Source organism: Protopterus annectens, chromosome 9.part0 (assembly GCF_019279795.1).
Source record: "Protopterus annectens isolate FY-2018-M chromosome 9.part0, PAN1.0, whole genome shotgun sequence".
Lineage (NCBI taxonomy): Eukaryota > Metazoa > Chordata > Ceratodontiformes > Protopteridae > Protopterus > Protopterus annectens.
Window position 1 is genome coordinate 1,306,650,540 of NC_056743.1, and position 21,383 is coordinate 1,306,671,922.

A 21,383-nucleotide genomic window follows, 5' to 3' on the forward strand; every position below is an offset into this window, starting at 1 on the left:
TGTTTTATTTGTGTATTTATTTGAGCAGTGAATGTACTCTTCCCACATTGAATATTACTTTTTGAAAAAAAAATATTACTATATCTTACAATGGTCAACATTGTTATCCTAGCCTCTGCTGGACTGCATTTATTAACCCATGTGACCGAAGCAACTGCTTTACTGTTCCATCCCTATCAGGTGTGCCTTAGTACTGTACACATAGCATAAGTCAAATATCTCCTAGATGAGATGTTTATGCATATACTTATAACTATGCATATGTTTCATTTCCTCAGCCTTCATTTGCCTATTGTGTGACTGAGTAGGTCATTTAACTATTTAGTGCTCTTGGGCTGATTCTGAAAAAGATCCATGTGAACCAGTAGTCTACTTCAGTTAACAAACGCAAGCAAACAAACAAACAAATATCACACAGATATAGCTAATGCACACATCAGTTATGTTATATGATTTTTATCAAATTATTAAATCATTAACTACATGACATGCAATCTATATGCTCTAGTGAAAGAGTAGCATTAAGTTAGTGAATATGAAATGTGTTGAAAAGTAGAAATGGTTCTGAGTGTTTTCCAGAAATGGGGAATGGAAATGTTTGGTATATTTGAAAGCTGTCCAGTGGTACGCATTGATGTCTTTATTATATGTTATCTAGATATCTGACTTATTTCAGAAATGCTTCCACAATTTCCAAGAAGGGGCCCACCTCTGTGCCAGATCTTTCACATACCTAGTATCTTTAGGATCCCTCACTCTTTCTTGACTACTTTCTAGAGAAATGGGGTTATATCCCATGTAGTCATGACACCCTGTAAAAGTGCAATGCAGATCCTGTGGCTATCCAGACAGAAATGGGGTTATATCCTCTATAGTCATGCCACTCTGTAAAAGTGTAATGCCAGTGCTGTGACTACCTGACTGTAGTTAGAATGTTTAGCAGGGTTTCTGTCTAGCCCTCAGGATGGTTGTGAATCCCAGTATCATTATAGTGTTTGTACTTATGCAATAAAGCATTCTTAACTGAACTACAGCATCTGCAGACTTTATCTTGAAACGTACAAGAAGAATTGGCACATAAAGGAGAGACTGGCACCTGCTCAGCACGCTTCTGGGTAATTAACAGATAAAGACATTCATTCCAGTATCATTCCAGTTTCTTCTTCCAGTCATTTTAGCATTCCACAGTCATGTCAATTCTTTCAGCAACATGTTGCAATACATATACCCTGGTTATGTTCATCTCAAGGATGTTTATGTATGACCCATGTCTGCAGCAGGGCTAACAGTCTCAGCCCCTTCCAGAGCAGTATGAGTTTTCCTGTACTGATTGTACCTGAACTGTCTTCCAGATCATGGGCTACTCAGTATAATAATTCCCCAAATTACAACCTTTCATCACTTAGCCATTACCTGTAGATCAGGCTAATGTGTTGTCTCATAACAGTGGGCTAGCTCTACTGATGTCATTTCAGCAGCAAAAATAAACACATTTGGTATTTATTTCATTTTTATCAGGTTAGAACACTTATCACAACAGACCATTTGCAGGCACAGCCTGGATAATTTTTTTAATATCAGAATATGGTGAACAGGTCTGCAGAGAGATTTTTATTTGGGGAGTGGGGGCCAGAGAGATAAGGACAGGGATAGAGTTAAGTTAAAAGGTGAGAAATGGGGACAAGAAAGGGATCAGAAAAGGGAGGTTTTGTGTACTTCTAACCTCATTTGTCAGATTTATAGAATTATACTGGAAAATCATGCATTTAGTATACCCTGTCAAGTACTTATGGTTAGTTAATAATCAGTACAACTACTTTGCCATGGTGCCAGTCTTGTTGGTGTAATAGTACACATTAATCATTTAAATCAGGCAAAAATCCTAGGGGCACAGACTTCTCTTATAAAACTACATAGTTCAGTAAGGATTACATGTTATTCATAGTCTTACCTGTAGTTTATAGTTGTCTGTTTATGTGATGGTGAAAAGCATTTGGTAGCCATTTCTAAACTAAAACAAGACAAATATATGAATTCATAAGTACAAGAAATGGTTTATGCATAACATTAGCAAACTGTATTGATTAAGTTAAATGGTGCTGCACCAAGAAATACACAATTGAGCTGTCTGATAACCCATCTTCTGTCATTTTAGCTATAAGTAAGGTTTTGTGCCCTCAGATTAGTAAAGGAAAGGTATATTGCTTGGTTAGTAAGAGGCTGGTTTAAACAATATATCAGTGCAATGCTGGCATACTTTTCAAGTGTAGGAAGGATCATGTTAAACTTTTAATTAGGAAATGTACAGTCTGCTCATCAGATTAACCCTAATAATGTTAGGCCATCCTGCATATAAAGAGCTCAGGACTCCAGAATGAATGCTATCACTGTTTAATTAAATTACCTCTCTATATGTGTTTATATATAATACAAAAAAATGTAATTGTGACTTCTGACATTGTAAGATATAAAGATCTACTTCCTCTTCCTCCCATTTTCCTTTCTTTGCTTCATCTGCTGTAGTAGAACTAATGTAATCATATACAGTTCCCCTTATTTCATTTTAAAGAATCTATTTTTTATACATTTCTGCAATCCAGTTCTAGGAAAGCTAATGAGTCTTGGATGCAGGGGGACCACACTGTACGGTCACCAAGCCCTCTATGCATTTCCCAGATAATTTATTGTCTCATAGTCCTGCTGGAAGTACCACTCTATTTGCCACTTATTTAATTCTGCAGCTTTGCTTTTCCTTGTCATTTGCATGTGGTGCTGACAGCATCTTAGAGAAGACTACAGTGCTACTACCTAACTCTCAGCAAAGCTCCCCCATTGTCATTGCTTTTGCAACATGGTCCCATACACAGATTCACATGGGGTATGTCTTTAGCTCAAATGATTTGTGTTTTTTTGGTCTGCTCTTGCCAGAAATAGGATAGTTCAAGACTGACAACACTTGATGATTTATCCATTGTAAGGACTATTTGCTTTTGACAGCCAATGCAGACTCACAGTGTCAATTGTATGAAAAGTATTAAGGGGCTCCGAATGCAAATTCCCACTGACAGGCTCCATTTCTATGCATCCCAAATTCATACTAACAGGCTCCATTTCTATACATCAATATATCCATATGTCTTCAGTGAAAGTTGGTGAAGTTTTCTCTTTCATCTTTCTCTCTTGGACTATATTTGGCTCCACACAATTCAGTTGAAAGGAGGAGATCCAGCAAAATACATATCCTAAACTCTGTATTTTTTATCTTAGACTGCCCTAGCTTTCTAAGAAAAAGTACCATAGAGAATAGTAATGGCCCTTAAAAATCAAGCATTGTTGCCTCACACACTTGTGCTGTATACTGCATAACACTTACTGTTAAAATGTTAAAATAACAGTATCCATCTAGCTAGCTATTTACTCATCTGTCTAAACAGCAGGGTATAAAAGGTAGTGACATACCTGCAACTTTTTCTGGAGTTCTCTCCCTTTTTCTGTTTTGCTTTCCAAGTGCGTATCTTCTTTCACTGACTGATTACTAAAGTGGCATAAGTCCTCCTTAAATACACCATTCGCACAGTTTTGAGGAAGTAAAATCAACATTTTACTGGAACTTAATATTTATTTTTCCTTTTTACGTTGTCAGCTGTGACGGGTGTACTATAGTTTCACAATTCTTTACATTTTTCATATTTAAATGCCCAAATCTTGCAAATGCTTTTGCAGCAACCAAATTACTAGTAAGGACAGACATACCATCACACTGTTAAACCAAAAAAAGCAGTAAACTTCTAGAAACAAAACACTAGTAATCAGAAACTCAAGTAGGTGGCATGTAACAAAGGAATCCAAGACTTCTCCAGACCTGGAAGATAAAATTATATATTTAATAAGACAAAATACAAAATATAAAACAAAGACTCATGCTAAGAACTTTTGTCTATAGAAGACTTCATCAGAGTATGAACAGCAATGGGAAAGTCACAGTTTAAATATACAAACCAACCAATCACAAAATAGAACCAAGAATACTGGAAATCATTGTTACATCTTAATGGATCTCAGTTTCAAAGCACTGTTTAAATATATATATATATATATATATATATATATATATATATATATATATATATATATATATATATATATATTTAAACCTGGTTTTGTGGTTACTGTGATGTCTGTGCTCTAGGCCAGTGATTAAGGAGCCTCAATCCCCACCACTGACACCAATGGGGAACATTCATTTTTTGAGAAAAATAGAGACACACAGTATTTTCAGATGTGGCTCTCTTCACCAAGTACAATTTCCCTTAAGAGCACACAGGGAATGTACACTCTAGTTCTAGGGCTGGACTTCCTCTCCAGACCCCAAATAAGACTCCACACTGATCACCGCAGAGTTGAATTCTCAGCCGGCTGTTCCAAGCCAAGTCCTGCACCACCTCTGTGTGAAATCAGGGTCTGTGTCCCTGTTTCAAGTAGCTGACACACACACACACACACACACACACACACACACACACACACACACACACACACACACACACACACACACACACACACACACACACACACACACACACACACACACACACACACACACCCCTGGGAAGGGCTGGCACAGATTTACCCACTGTGCCACTTCCACACAGACTATAAGGTAGAAACTGCCACCAGAACATCCCAAAGCCAGCTATTCTAAGGTGCTGATGAGGGTACCCAATTAGGGTGTATATCACTACATAGAATGCAGACTTCATCAAAGTTGAAATCATCAAACTGATATCATCGAACGGTGAAACATCGAAGTTGGGAAAAAAATTGTGGAGTGCAGATGAACGACAACTTGCTCCATGCAGGGGAGCAAGACCCCCTGCACCCCATGCACCCCCTGCCACTTAGAATGCCACTCCCAAGATCGCGCTTCAGTGCAGTACAGTGCGGAAATGGAAGATTTCCATTTCCTACACTGTAGTATGATCTCGGAGTTGGTATATTTAAGTAGCGGGGGGTGTGGGGGTGCAGGGGGCTTGCCCCCCCTGCCTACACCCTTACATTGTGATGTCCCCATTTGGAATTCCCATTAAGAGGGATTCATTGGTTTCAGCATTCGATGAAGCCTGTTAGTTGATGTGCACTTCAATGAAGTCTGCGTTCAATGTTGTGATATAAACCCCCCCAGTTATACTTAGTAAACTTAATACTTATACAAATGGTAATGTTTGACCAAGTGGCAAAACTTTCAGGATTGTGGAGCCACAGTGCCACTAAATAAATGCAATTATTCTCAAAGGTTAAATATTTTCTAAAAGACCAGCCATGATGAAAGGTATGGATATATTTAATGATAAATAATAAAATAAAAACATAAAAATACTGAATATCTATTTACAATAAACACCACAGTTGCAATTCACAGGAAATATAAAAACAGCACAGATGTAAAGATTCAGACAGATACAGAAAAACAATATTTAACTAATGTCACTATATTTTACTAACTCTGATGAATTATTGTTCCCTACTTACTTGCTAGGCAAGATGAAATGGATGAGTGTCTTTGTTGTGAGTTCCAATAACTGAGTGCTGAGTGCTTTGAGCACATCTCTCACTAGTATCTAAATACAATTTCAGTGCTGGCTACAGAATTATATCATATCTGGTCATCACATATCTCACTAGTATCTAAATACAGTTTCAGTGCTGGCTACAGAATGACATCTCATCTGGTCACCCAACTCTGTGGTTCCCACACTACCCCCTCACTAGCAACTGAGCCAGGATTTGGCACAGATGTATTACAATACACACATAGAACTTTGCTAAGGCTTAATACAGTATCTGGAAGCTATAAAACAATTTCAACACTTCTACCCTTCCTGCAGAAAGGCTTTTCATAGACATTGCGTCTCTGGTTGCATTCAGACCTGTCAGATAGAATCTTTATGGCCTAAACCAAGTTGTTTAACTTCAGGCAATTTTTCTTAAGGTTAACTGGGCTGAGCTTAACCCCTTCCCTTCCAGTATTCTTTGTTAAAATATATACATTTAATCATTTACAACAATGCAGTCTGACATACATGTATATTTCTTTTCTGTCTAGCAGGACCCACTGTTGAAACATTTTTAAAACAAACAACTTTACAAATACATTTCTAACACAAGCATCTGTAAAAATAAGTTTGATATTCACCACAAGCATCTGTAAAAATCAGTTTAATATTCAAATTACATATAATTCTTTACAAAACTCCAGCTAGCTTTGCTGGCATATGTTACACATGCACTGCCCTACTCTCTCTAGCACAGCTGGCACTATCTTACATCATCACAGTGACATTCAAATGAATTTGTCAGATTAGCTCATGATACTCCAATAAAGTTTTCCAATCACCACCCATGAGTTCAACAGTCACCTTGTCAATTACATCAAATTTAAACTTTATAGGAGATGTGCCAGGACAATTTCTAGTATGTTTAAAGAGTGCATTTTCTTAGAATTGTTGTACAAGTACTCATAAATTCTCTTCTTTAAAAAGTGTTCATCTTCCCCACATAAAAGTCACCATAGTCCTGGCAGACACTAATGTACACTACCCCAGAAGTGGAGGAGTTAGCAAAGATGGTGGTCACAAATCTACTCTCACTGTAGACAATGGGAAATATGATACCATCCAACACATAGCTACAATAATTACAAGAAACATACTTCTAAGTAACATGTCTCTGCAGACTAACCATTTGATTACTCTCAGTAGTCTGTTCAAAATTGTCTTTCAAATTAAGGCCTCTTTTAAAAACAAAAGAAGGCAGTCCTCCAGTGCAATTCAACAGGTCCCCATCCTGACCCAACATGTTACAGTTCCTTCAAATAATATTCTTAATTAAAAAAGAAGTGTTGTTGTATCTTAACACCATGTTAGTCAAAGGAGATGTGGTCACTGAGGGACAAATGTCTACTACAGAGGGTAAACGGGTACCCAGTATAGGAGCATATCTAGAAAAATCTACCCAGAATGACATCCAACATACATTCAAAAAGTTTGTCATCAGAAATCATTCTAGATATTCTTATCATATGGCCCCTTACCAAATTGTGTTTAAATTTGTGTTTAAATTTCCTAGCATGACAACTGTGGAAGTGGAGGTAGGAGTTCAAGAAGGTGGGCTGTGGAAAAATGTTGGACTGAAAACTGTTACTACTTTTAATAATAGTGATATTAAGATAATTCATCTACTCAGTGGAAAAAGTATAGGTGAGCTTCAAAAATACAATGGTATGATTCATGTATTCAAAAAAAAAATCCCCAAACTTCTCCTTACTGTCCACCCAAAAAATACAGATATCATCTAAAAAACTAAAATAGGTGTTCTAACATTGAGAATAATTACAAGTAAAAATAAACCTTGTTTCCCACCACCACATTATCATGTTAGCAAAAATGGGGGCACAAGCTTCCCCAATTGCTACATTCTTCAGATGTTTAAAGTATTCTCATTCAAAATATAGAAAGTTGTTCAAAACAATGTCCAAAAAGCCTACCATCAAGTTAATGTTGTTCCTTTCCACAAATTCACTAATAAAAGGGCCACTCTGAACCATTCAAGACCCACTTTGTATGGAAAGCTTCCAAAAAAACGATAACATCAACAGATACAAAGCTAAGGTGCTGGTGCCACAAGTCACTAGTAACATTTTTCAAAAAAATCCAAGAATATTTTAGTATATGGGGGCAGAGGTTTAAAAAAGGTTTCAATTTAATATCCAAATACAATGCAATAGAATGGGGTTTTGATCCATGGGCTGAAACAATTGGTCTAAGGTGATCTCAAATATCCTTTTGGACCTTAGGGATACTAAACATTGAGGGAACTCTAGCTTTAGCAGTATACATAAAATTATATTCCTCAGTGGATAAGGTGTCCTCCAATAAAGCATCATACAAAAAGGCATATATTTTTCTGTAGGAATTGACAGATTTCTGACACCTGCCAAATACAGTGAGGGACTATCATGAAATATATAAGACAAGTTGAATTTCCTCACAAAAACATTAAATCTAAAGCTACATCCACCCCCCCCCCCCAGTTAGGAACTAAAGTAAATCTTTTTTGTTTTTAAAGCTCAAAGTGCAACTCTGAGATCACCAACCCCCTATAATTAAAAATGCAGTAGTCATTTAAGGTATAAACTATTCTGCTGGAACTCACAGTAACATGAGATGAACATACAGCCAGTTCTGAGGTCCCTTCTGTTTGACCCATCCCCTGGGTGGTTTCCGATTCCTGAAGTTGAACCTCAGACTCTGGGGTGACCTTGTTTCCTGACGATTGTAAGCATGCTTAGGAGGAGATCCCTCTGGCCTCCCTAAAGGGGGAAACTCTTCCAGAGGTAAAAAAGTATCCAAACTGTCACTGTTTAAATTGTGGTGACTCTCACCATTGGACTTGTCTTCATTAACTGCACCTGCCCAGTTATTAACTACCATTTTAAAAGGACAAGGATAAGCCAAACTTTGCTCATAATCTCTGGCATCTCTATCTTATGTCATTTGGTGTCTTCTTTATGCCCAGAATGCTTACCAGTGTGCTTGATGGCCCTTTTGAGGTCTGCAGTGATAGCATCCCTGCGTTGGTACTCTCCCATGGATCTAAGTAATGGAGGTCTCAGTAAACCCATACCCTTGTTGAAGTCGTCTCTGGTCCCATCTCAGAGGATTACCATCTGTTATGAATGAAGTTGAACACTTTCAGTATTTGTCATTTCAGCATGTGGTGAGGGCCTAGAAAATCATGACTTTAGCATCCTAGGACAGCATACAGCAGAAGAACTAGGCTTGGACCTTGCGCCTCTTAGACTTAATGGCAGCCATACACTTTACCACAGTCCACACACCTGAGGTCACAGGTGTTATGGTGGAGTGTAAAATTTCAGGGGCTACAATGCTGCCATGCCCACAGATCATCATTTGGAGTCAAACCCTTGTTATCAGGCTTTAGAGTTATACACATCTCCCACCAGTCTCAGTGTAGCCTTCCTTTCCTGCTGTCACAATTACACATGCTGATTGTGGATATTGGAGCTCACACATGGTAACACATATGTGCTAAATTCTGGTTCAGTTCCTATCAGTGTCCTAGCATCGGAACCAAAAGTCAGATGATCAGATGTATGTGATGTCATTCTGTAATCTAGAACAGAAATTATGTTTTAGTACAAGATGAAAGCAATGTCTCAAAGTACTCTGTTTTTGGAACATGACAAGGAAGGATACCTCACCTAATTCATCTTGCCTTGCTCTAGTAAGTGACCAAGGAATAGTAATTCTTTAGATCAGTCAGGAAAATATAGTAAGATTAGTTAAGTACTATTTTTCTGTATCTGTTTGAACCTATTCATCTGTGTTATTTTAATATTTCCTGTGATTGAAACTCTGGTGTTTACTGTAAATAGATATTTTGTATTTTCATTTTCTTTTATTATCTATTATTAATTATATTTAAACTTGGCATTGTGGCTGGTCCTTTAAAGAATGTTTTAAGCTTTGAGGGTACTTATATCTATTTGGTGACTCTGTGGCTACTCATGAAAGCCTTACTAAATTGGTCAGACACTACCATTTGTATTATTAATTGGGTACCCTTGTAAGAGCCATACAGTAGCTGGTTTTGGAGAGTTGGGTGGCAGTAACTACCTTATAGTCTGGGCAGAAGGGGGCATAGCTAGTAAATCTGTGACAGCCTTTCCCAGGTGTGTGTGTGTGTGTGTGTGTGTGTGTGTGTGTGTGTGTGTGTGTGTGTGTGTGTGTGTGTGTGTGTGTCTAACTCCAGTCTCAAAGAATGTGTGTGTGTGTGTGTGTGTGTGTGTGTGTGTGTGTGTGTGTGTCAGCTGCTTGGAGCAGGGACATGAAACACTGGTTTCACAGAGAGAGAGAGCGGTGGAGGACTGGTTTCACAGAGAGAGAGTGGTGGAGGACTTGGCTTGGACACTGGTCTGAGTGTGTTCCCTGTGTGCTCATAAGTGAAATTGGGCTTGATGCAGAGAGCTGCATCTGGAAATGCTAGAGTTATCCATTTTTGTTCCAAGTAAAAGTTCCTCTCCAGTGTCAGTGGTAAGGATTTAGGCTTCATGATTACTGGCCCAGTACGGATGCCACACAAGGTTTTGGACTAACAAAGAAGCCAGTCTTCACATAAATGACTTGGAGTTGAGGCAGTCTCCCTGGTGTTGCAGGAACTTTAGGACCTCCTTCCTCAGGGTGTGATATCCATCCAGACAGACAACACAATGGTGGTATGGTTCATAAACCAGCAAGACAGAACCAGGGCCTATCATCTATGTTGGGAAGCTATGAGGGTTTGACAATGGCCTATGGCCTTGCACAACTTTCTGATTGCAACACACATACCAGGATTTTCCAATTATCTGGTAGACAAACTCAGCAAAGATCTTCTGATGCTTTATGAATGATCCCTCAAGCCAGTAATAGCTAGACAAATCTTCAATTTCTGGGCACACCCTTCTGTAGTCTTTTGCCACCCCCACAACATGAAATGAAGTAGCTTCATCACCTTAATCCCTCTTCTGGAACAGTCAACAAGGGATGCTCTGTCTCAATTTTGGCTCCCTGGTCTCCTCTGCACCTATCTCCCTCTCTGTCTCCCTCTAATTCCAGAGTTTCTGCAGAAGGCCAACAGGTGCAAGGCAACAGTTATCCTCTTTGCCCCTACTAATGTAGACAAACCTTTTTTCCCTTCTAAGACCTGATCTGAAGGAGCCCCCTTAGCTACTGGATCCCAGTCTGGATCTAATCTCTCAGCCCTCTGGGAGGGCTCAACTGGATTTCCACAGCTTGAAATTAACCACTTGATTTCTCCAGTTCCAGTGATGGTGACAAAGATTCACTCCCACAAGATGTGATAAATTATATCAGCCACTCAGAAGTTACAAATTATCTAAGGTCTTTCTTAAAGGCACCTTCCTGATAAGGCCTCCAATTAAAGAACCTGTTCCTCCTTGGTACTTGAACTTTATTTTGGAGACCCTTATTAAGTCACCCTTTGAACTGGCCTCCTCAGCTGACATTAAGTTCCTTTTGAGGAAACTCATTTTCCTAGTAGCCATTACTTCAGCCAGAAGAATTTCAGAGCTTCATGCTATTTCCTTGGTCCATCCCTACTTGGTATTCCATGAAAACAGAGCTTTCTTGAGGACCAATCCTTCCTTTTTTCCCAAGGTGGCTTCAGAATCTAACATCTCTCAGACTATCTGTTTACCTGTCTTCTTCCATTGTTATGAAAATAAAGGGAATATATTTTGCATATATTAGATGTACATAGCATTTCTACCTCCACAGAACAGAGTCCTTCAGGAAACGTGAACAGCTATTCATTACTTTTGCTCACAATAAATTAGATCAAAAGTTTTTAAAGTTTCAATTTCCAGATGGCTATCAGATTACATTTCATTTGTTTACAATTATCACAGTATTCCTTCTTCTTCCAAATTATAGGCATATTCCACAAGAGCCATGTCAACTTTGGCAGCCTTTTTCAGAGCCTCCTCCTCTCTTCAGGACATTTGTGATTCTGCTACTTGGTGTTCCATGCATATGTTTATCAAACATTACAGACTAGATTGTGTTTCCAGATCTAGAGCTTCCTTTGGTGCATCCATATTGAAAGGGCTCATGTTATAGTGACATCAGGGTTCTTCATAGCTTGGGATTCTGACCAATATGTCGGATTGGATGGACAGAATGGAGAGGATATGATGGTTGTATACTTACCATAATGAAAGGTCTTTCATTCAAGTCTATCTGATATGACTACCCACCCTCCTTCCCCCATACCATTTCATATGACCTGAAGGAACTTCCAAGAAAAGCTTATTCTCTGGCTAAAATATTGAGGTCTAGGTTTTTAGGCATCAAACAAGACCTCGCGTATCTGGAGACAGCAGGGCATTATGGGAAAATAAATTCTTAAAGGAGTTCAAGGCTGGAGAGCTAAAATTTACGGGTCAGATCCAATGGTTTGGCATCTACTTCTCTAAAGTACAGGCCAACACTAAGGGACTCTGGCTAACAACGTTTGTAGATAACTGCAAACTGGGATCCATTATTGAATCCTCAAATGATGTGGATATTCTACAAAAAGGCCTTACAGAAACAGATACCTGGTCCGAGAGCCATGGCCTCAAGCTCAATGCCAAGAAATGTAGTTATCCCCTTTGGGAAAAAACATGTACCCGTGAATTACTACATAGGTGGCAGTACACTAAACACCGAAAGTGTGATAAGAGACTTAGGGACACAGGTGGACAGTGGTCTCACTTTCGATAACCACATTGCACCAACAGTCAGGAAATCCCGCTATGTGGCACACCTCAGCACTAAGGGCTTTTCATCCATAAAAAAGGAGGTCATTGTCCCACTGTACTCATCCCTCATTGGACCCATTATAGAATACAAAGCCCCATTTGGTATGTATCTTTCAAGACATCTACAACAACTGGAAAGGCCACAGAAATACCACACTATAAGAATCACAGGCCTAAAGCAGATGCCCTATGCTGACCATCTAAAAAAACTCCAGCTATACTCTGTCGCAAATCATCTACTCAGAGGCAATCTCTGCTTAACATACAAGGCCATGTCAAACCCAGAGCTGTTGGACATGCTACACTTAAAGAACTCCCAATCCCACAGAGCCACATGCTCCAGGGATCTATATCTTGTCATCACAATGAGAAAAACATGCTGGAGGGATAGGTTCCTGACCCAGAGACTCCCCAGACACTGGAATAAACTGCCCATACATGTCAAGCAGAGCACCTCTTTGGCCCACTTCAAAAGGAGCTTGATGATTGGATGGGAGATAGGAAATTCACCCCAGGGATTACATCAGTCACCCTCATACCTCCCAACTGTCCCGAATTACTCGGGTTTTACCGTGTTTTGGGGTCCAAATAATGGGGTGCCACGATTCCCGAGTGGCACCCCTTCATTTCCGATTTTTTCCCTTGTGTTTTTATTTTTCGCGCTTTGTGAGCTGACGTCATCGCGTGCGCGATGACGTCAGCTCCTTCAGGACTAACAGCCTGTCGGAATTTAGCAGGCGCACATACTTCCGGCTCTAGTTTGAATGTTTTGTGAGCGGGAATGGCAAGGAGTTATTTAGAAGGCTCGCGGAAAGGATATGTATTATCGGCGATCGCTATGATGATTTTATGAGAAGGCTGGGCTCGCTGGTTTATTTAGAAGGTAAGGAATGTAGCTGTGTAATGTTCTGGCTGAAACAACGACAGTGCCGCATTTTGATACTTGATTGAAGCCATTAGGAAAATGCTAAAGTTACAGAAAAAAACATGATACTGGACTTTCAACTGCACTGCAGTACTTCTGAACACATACCTACTTTCAGCGAAGTCAGCAAGTAACTCCTACAGCCTTCCCATAATTCTCCAACGTAGCTGCAAAGAGATAAGCTCCTGGGGTACAGGTCCTGTAGTTACCAACAAGTGAGTTAAGAGCTTGTGTTTTGTTTTGTTTGCATTGGTGGTAACAGGCAGCAGTTTTGTGTATTCGATGACGATCTGTTATCTCTTGGGATAAAACATTGCTGAGCTGGAAAGAGGTATGTTGTCAGTGTGGTTAGAATTGTAGTTTTCGTAGAATGGATAATATTGATGGATTGCTTGGCCTAATTGAACTGCCTAGTTTCTTTTTTTTTCCCAGTTTGGGCATACAGACGTTAGTGACATGTTCAACTACTGTTTTTGAACATTCTGTGCGATTCTATATGAAAGAGAGATTGGTTGGCTGTTTCCGTAGTTGTTTCTAAGAAAGTTGGGTTGTAATTAAGATATTCCATTGTGTTTTCTGCTAGACCATATTGTGTTACTGCTTGTGGATTTTGTATTGCAGTTTACGGAACTTGAATTTGAGTTTAACATAGACATATTTTTGCTATTAACTTTGATTCAACTTTGCAGCTTGGTACGCAGCGCTGCGAAACAGCTCTGTAGAGTGGCTAAGTATTGCAGTTTGTATGATCATTGCATTTGATTAAAATAGTTTAAAATGATTATAATTATTGTGTGTACTGTGTATTATTTGAGCAGCCATCTCAAAATTTTCATATTTCAGGTGTATGAAATAGCTAATGTGTATGCTTTTAGTGAGAAGTGCGAGGGAGCAACTGGTGACAAATGTTCTGCAGTTAAACAATGATTGCTTATTTTTAGGTGTTAGTTATACAGCAGTGTGTAAAAGGAAATGATTTTGCATGAATTGTAATATTGCACAATCCATATGTTTAAAGCAGAAGTGGCAGTAATGTGGAACTTGAACTGGGTGCTCATTCCTGAAAATGCCCAAAAGCGAAGGTAACATTTATGTCTGCTTTTACACCGCTGTTTAATTCATTGGCTGTATTGTTAAATGTTTTGGTTTGAACCTTCACTCTTTGATTCTGCTTAAACCCTTTACTTTCCACCAGTGTCCTAAAAGAATGTACTTTTACTTCTGTTTTTCATTGCACAATCAAATTTTTAAAGCAGAAGTAACTTTAATTTGACACTTCTTGGGTATTTTCATGAAAACTAAAAAAAGTAACGGTCTTCCTGATCTACCTTTGTATTTTATATTTATTTTTTTTACTGGCAGATTCAAAGAACTGGATGCTGTTTAGATCCAAACACAATCATTCTCTTACTGTGTGCTGACCTTTTATCTGACATCATTGGGTAACTTCTCCATTAAAATATTTAGCTGTGTGATACTTGTATATTGATTTACCATCCGGATGTTATTGCCACAGTTTTCTTTATTATATATTTATTCTGTAAAAAATATTTTACAGGTTGATCATTAGAGGTAAAGGGGAGTGCTAGACCATCATACATAAACTTTACAAAGCAGAAATAAATCATGGGGTTTTTAAGTAATATTATGATGAGAGATTAATGGTGTGTAGCTGCAGAGTTAAGTAGAACAGATGTGTGTGTGTGTGTGTGTGTGTGAAATACCCTAGGTGAATATACCTGGTGACTAGAGGTACTTAGGCTCAAGCCCTGAACCTTGGGTACAGGTAACAAGAGCCTAACATCCCTACCCACCACCACTTCCATATTTCTGCTTCATATTTTATTCTGTTTCTCATAAAATCTGTGGTTTTCTGGATATTTGTGGCAAATTGGTGAAGGACTGAATTCTCTAAATAATGACAGGCATTTGAATTTCAGACTTCACATTCTTCAGAAAATGGTAACACAAAACCTTTCATTTTAGCAATTTTCTAAGTTTATAAGATTAGTGTTTGAAATCTGTCCCTGTTTTGGGGGCTGTATTCCCCCGTTACTGGCTTTGTTCATTTTTTATTTTGTGCTAAGAGGTTCAGAGCTATGGTTTGTGCATTGTGCTATAAAATGTAAATATAAAATCCAATCCAAATAATCATTGTAGAAGTAAAGCAGTATGCACACTAGTTTTATGGTAAATGGGCCGAAATAGCCAGGTAATGGCACATTGGAATGGCTGCAGGGGGACTCGGGTACCATATTTTGGTTGTCTGTTCTTCAGTTTGCGTTTGAAAGCTGGTATCCCACAATCCTGTTAGTGGGTGGGGTTACATCATTATGTATGCAAATTATATGCTAATCAGTGTACAGATTTGTACCTATTTTTCATGGGCCTTGTCCAGATTTTTGATGTTTCCAGGTTGAGAGGTATGGTCGCCCTGCTAGACAGGGGTACAGGGCAGTAAATATTGTGAAAAAATAGCCAGGGAATTGTTATGGCTAGGCTTGTATAGGCCCTAGGGCCAATAGCCTAGTACCAACCTATGAACCTATGAACCTATGGTGACTTTAGGACCCATGCACTGTGTCAGATGGACTGGAATGAGAGGATGTATCATTATGATAAGTACATGACTTTTGTTTTTGTGACATTGTTCACTTCCCCCCGCTCTATGCTTCTAATATAAACCTTATGATAGCCATATAAATATACATATATTCTATGAACCTGATTTATACTTCACCTCTTAAGTATAATATTAACTTTTTCTGCCTTACCTAGTTCCTTTCATCTCCTCCATTTCTTTGAATTTCTAAGCATTGAATACATGATCTGTTTGACAATCCCACTAATACATCTCTTCAAATGCTCAATATTCAACATCTACTAATGCATAAGTATCTTATAGATGTGTTTATTTCATATGAATGTAATCTAATTAGCAAATGAATGCATAATTGTTAAAGTGTATTAATGCGTGTTCATGCATATTATTGAATGTCTGTTTACAAATGTTTACAAAATGTTGGAGGTTTTCTCCATGGGCCTCTACTGAAAAGGCTTTTTTTTAATTTACTAAACCTAGTCAGACAAGTCAGGTAAACCAAAGTAAAATAAAATAAATCAAAATAAATAAAATAAAAAAATATATTATTTTTTTTCTGAAAATAATAGAATGCCTGTGTGTTGATGCCTAACACATGTGCCATATTTCCTTTATGTAAATCCATTAGACTCATTTTCGTATAAAAGAGAGTTAGACCAGGAAGTGTTAATGAGCTCCTTTCTACAGTACTGAACTATCCGTCTCTTCATTGTTCTTGGGTCACCTTAATAGCTGATATACGTGCTTAGTATTGATTCACTTTAGCTGAGAAGTAAGTCTTGTCTAGCGGCCTTATCAGTTAACAAATGAATCTGTAAGCAAACAAGCATTCAAGCGGTACTTGTCTGAATAACCAGAATTGCACCATTTGTAAAGAGTCACATGCAGCAATAATAAAATATATTTGTCAGTTGTACCATAGCTGTACTAGTGCATTAGCAGTTAAAGATGTGTGATCAGCAGTAATCACTGGGAGGCATCAGACATTTTGTTCTTAATAACAAAAAAGCATTGCTCTTACACACAGCACAAACAAAGAAATGAAAATTATACTACACATTTCAATGAAAAAATCACTGGAAACAATATATAGCATATTGTGGCTGATGAATAATCAATGACACTTCTTTCACAAGAACTTTCAGGAACACCGTCAAACAACTGAATATGATTTTACCTGGGCTAGACTGAAATATTCCAACTTTGCAGTTTAGGATCATAGGGGAGCAGTATACATATTGCTATGATTACAGAAAAGGATCATATAGCATTTTGCACATGAAAAAATTAAAAATATAATTCCATTCACAAGTGCTGTCAGAAATGCTAGCAAGCAATTACAATTTGCATAAATCAGAGAAAATAAGTATTTTAGTATGTGATCAGGAAATGGAGAAGAGGGCTGTTGTCTTGCAGACTGTTTATGTAACACAGCAAAGAAGCAGAATTTTAAATCTATTTCTGAAAGCAAAATTAAACAAACTTGCTGAAGTTCTCTGTGTAACAAAGGTTAATACCAAAGTAAAAACAGTATAAGATCCTGCTCAGCTGTGTGTAAAGTCTGATGAGCTTTCTTTTGCCTTGAATGCAACATCATCAGTTGGAATATAGTGTGCGTTTGTATTCCGTTAAACAGCTATCTTTCTCTCTTTCTCTTTTATTTTTAATCATCTGTGCCTGCTAGGCATCTGGATAGTCACTGTGTCTTTATCCATTTGTTCCCATCCTGGTGAAAGCCAATTATAGGATGTTCATTATTCATGCACCCTCATGGGGATTTCTGCAGTATACCTTAACCACACACCCTACATTTTCAATAAATACTTTAGGATGGGTGTGAAATTGGTGTAGCATGTTACTGCCATTTCTGTGAGCAATGTAATCTCTCAGATAGCTCTAACGTCCTTTGAACTGATGACTCCTGCTAGCTCTCCTGTCCCCACTGATAATACATTAGAAGAGCCATATCAAGCCCACCAACCTCTCTGGGAGATGTAAGCAAGGATTACATTTTTACTACTTGCTCTTCAACAACTGGTTCCTCCAGCACCCAGGCTGCTAATTTAATATGGGCTGACTGAATCACAGTCAGCCTCTGCTCCCCATGCCATAGTGCTGCCATCCAAAAGGCCATTGATATATACAAATACATCCTATACAACTTTTGCCTATTAGATGTGTTCATCATAAATGCTGTCTGCAGCATTCGTTTGTTTGTCAGTCTGTCTAAATACAGGGAAAAGCCTTTCTTCTCCACACACAAGACCACATAGTGCAGGATATAATGAATTTGATTTCTCTAACTGTATATACCAGTGACATAGCTAGCAACAAGCAAGCTTGCATCATGCAGGACATGATAAGAATGAGTTTTGTTAGCTTAACACTGATGTTGGGTAGTGCCTAAGTGCTAAACACATTCAAAGTTGAATGCCATAACTTCATACCTCTCAACTGTACAGTTCCTCACAGAATGTCCAGATTTTGGTCTCATATTTTTTGTCCATTTTGCATAAAATTGTGGTTTTCTGACAAATATATCCCCTCTCTCCATCTCTGTTCCCTGTTTCTCACTTGCTGAAATACTCATTGTAAATTGCCATAGTCTCTATACACTTTCCCCCTGGTGATAATATTCCCATCCTAGAGAACCTCCTATCATGGATCACTCATCATATGCCTTATGAGACTATCATACTTGGAGACACTAATATAGACTGGACTAAACTGTCCCTGTCATCACCTACTCATAGTCTTAGCCTTCATGGTTTTCACAACACATCTCCACCCCTACTAGAATAAACAAAAACTCCTCATCCTTGACTGGATCCTTACTTCAGTTCCTCACTACTATCATAACCCTAGTATACTTCCCAGCTCGTGTGACCACTCTCCAACCTTCATACACAGATTCACCCAACACTCAGCTAAAGACCCTACTTACAGGGCATGCCGAAACCTTACCCGCTTCAACCTAGACACTTTTAACTCCAAACTATCTAACAATCCTCTATCACCTCTCTCTCTCAGTGAGGCAGTAAATTCCTTTAATAAGATTTTCCTTGACACACTTGATTCTGTTGCTCCTTCCAGGAAAATCAGAATCAAATCTAACTATACCCCCTGGCTAGCAAAACAAACCTGCTCAATCATTCACAAAAGAGATTCTTCCTTTAAAGCCTGAGTTAAAAACAAGTCCCTGCACTTACTGCAGACATACAAAGAGCTCAGAAACCTGGATAAAAAGCTAATCAACAAAGACAAGACAGATTTCTTTTCTTCTAACCAAAGTAGCCCACACAAAAATCCCCCCAAAATTCTGGCCCATCATCAACAACCTACTCCACCCAGGTAACCCCACTACTCCCAATCCCTTTCCAAACAACACTACTTCTGAAATTGCCACCCTCTTAACAACTATTTCATAGAAACTATTCAAAACCTCACACTTAATAAACAAAACTGTACATCTCACTCAACACGTCCACTGCCCCATAGTAAAACTCTCCCCAATGCTTTTTCTTTTCAAACTGTCCCAATTACTACAATTAAATCTCTCCTTAATAAACTTAAGCCCTGCTCTCCCTCAGCAGACCAGCTACCCTCTCACTTCCTAAAAATAGCTGCACACTCAGTCACCTACCCTGTCTCTATTTTTATTAATCATTCTATCTCAGAAGCCCTGGTCCCTGACATTTGATAATCATTCTATACTATCCCTTTTCACAAAGGCAGCAACTCTGCAGATCCCTCTAACTTTAGACCCATTGTTTCCTGTCCCCCATCTAAAATCTTGGAAAAGTGCACCCATTTTCAGCTTCTCAAACACCTTCTCAATGACAATCTCCTTATTCCTACCAACATGGCTTTAGGCCCCACCATAGCACTTCTACTGCATTACTGTCATTTACCCAAACAATAACTGAAGCCTGTGACAGTAACCTCCTCATCTTCTGTCTTTTCCTCGATCTTTCAAAGGCCTTTGATACTGTCTCTCATTCTAAACTTCTTACTAAACTCTCAGACCTCAATCTCTCTACCTCTTCCATTGACTGGTTCTTTAGCTATCTTTCGGCAGACAGTAATCTGTCCGCTGGCAAACTGTTCTCTCTCCATTCTTCCCTGTTAAAACTGGAATTCCCCAAGGATCAATTGTGGGCACCCTCCTGTTTAATATATTTACTGACAAACTTCACTCTGCTACTAACTTCTCTACACTTCTACAGTACACTGACGACTCCACCCTCATTACCTCTGCCCACAACATCCCTGATCTACTAGCCTTCACTCAACAAACATTTTCCTCTTTTGAAACCTGGCTCTGATAACCAACTCATATTAAATCCAGAAGAAAAAGAAACTCCTTCACTTCCTCCCTAAAACTCTTGCTCAGCACAATGCATCTTTCTCTATTTCCTTTCTCAACAATACCATTATTAAACCTGAACCCCCATACTGAACTACTTGGAGTTATCATCGACAATGATTTAAAATTTGATACTCACATTCAACAAAGTATAAAAAATACCCATCAGAAACTTGGACCTCTCTAGCATAATCAACAATTTCTGTCACCCACCTCCAAATTCTCCCTCGCGTAGGCCCTACTCCTACCCTTTCTTCTTTATGCTGCCCCTGTCCTTACTCATGTTCAAACATCTCTTATCACTAAACATAGAGCAAACGTATAACAAAATTGCCAGATTTGCCACCAACCTTCCTCACAAATCTCACCAATGTCTTGGCCTTAGATCACTCCAACGGCCAGAATTCTCCAACCAGCTACTTATACCCCAGCTACATATTGCACACTCTATCCTATATGAACCCTCATCCTGTCCCTCCATTTCCAATTTAGTTTCCTGCTATAACCCCCTTTGCCACCTCCGTACTGCCAGTAAACACCTCCTTCAGTTATAATAACCCAACAAAAATATTGGTAAGACTCTATACAAATACTCTGTAGCCCATGCTTGAAACTCACTGCCTCTCAGCATAAGAAGCATTCAGCATAAATACCTGTTTAAGAAAGAGCTTAAAGTTTTTCTGCTGAAGACTTGGTCATGCCCTTGTCAACCCCCCACTTGACCTAGTCTCCTCTTTCTTCATCTTGACTCCTTTTCCCTATTAACTCTTTTTCCTCCTTGTACTTGCTCTATCAAACTGTATTCATATTGTACTCCATTGTGTAATATTCTCTAAACCTTTTAATTATTTGGCCTTTACTATATACTGTTTTTCTGAAATTTTGAAATTGCACTTGTTAACTGTTATTTTTACTTATGTATTGTGCTGCTGCCCACAATTTTTTGACTTGTACTATATTTCTATAACCCTATTTTAATATTTTGTAAATAGCATAATTACTTGCATTATTTCTGGAGCTTTTTTCCTCAGGTCTCCATTGAAAATGGGCCCTTGGCTCAGCTGGACTAACCCAGTTAATACATATCAATCAATCAATAAATAAATAA

The 21,383-nt window shown here is 38.6% G+C and overlaps 1 protein-coding gene across 2 annotated transcripts in view; it reads right to left on the reverse strand.

Annotated features, from left to right (window-relative positions):
- LOC122812029 (interleukin-1 beta-like) overlaps positions 1-3,577 on the reverse strand; it is a 36,694-nt gene extending 33,117 nt beyond the window's left edge. For both annotated transcript variants that reach the window (XM_044084269.1, XM_044084268.1), the window contains exons 1-2: positions 3,460-3,577; positions 1,952-2,011 (exon numbers count right to left, since the gene is read on the reverse strand). In XM_044084269.1, the coding sequence (XP_043940204.1) occupies positions 1,952-2,004 (53 nt within the window). In that variant the 5' untranslated portion in view covers positions 2,005-2,011; positions 3,460-3,577. The remainder of the gene's footprint in view (positions 1-1,951; positions 2,012-3,459) is intronic.
- Positions 3,578-21,383: the final 17,806 nt, after the last annotated feature.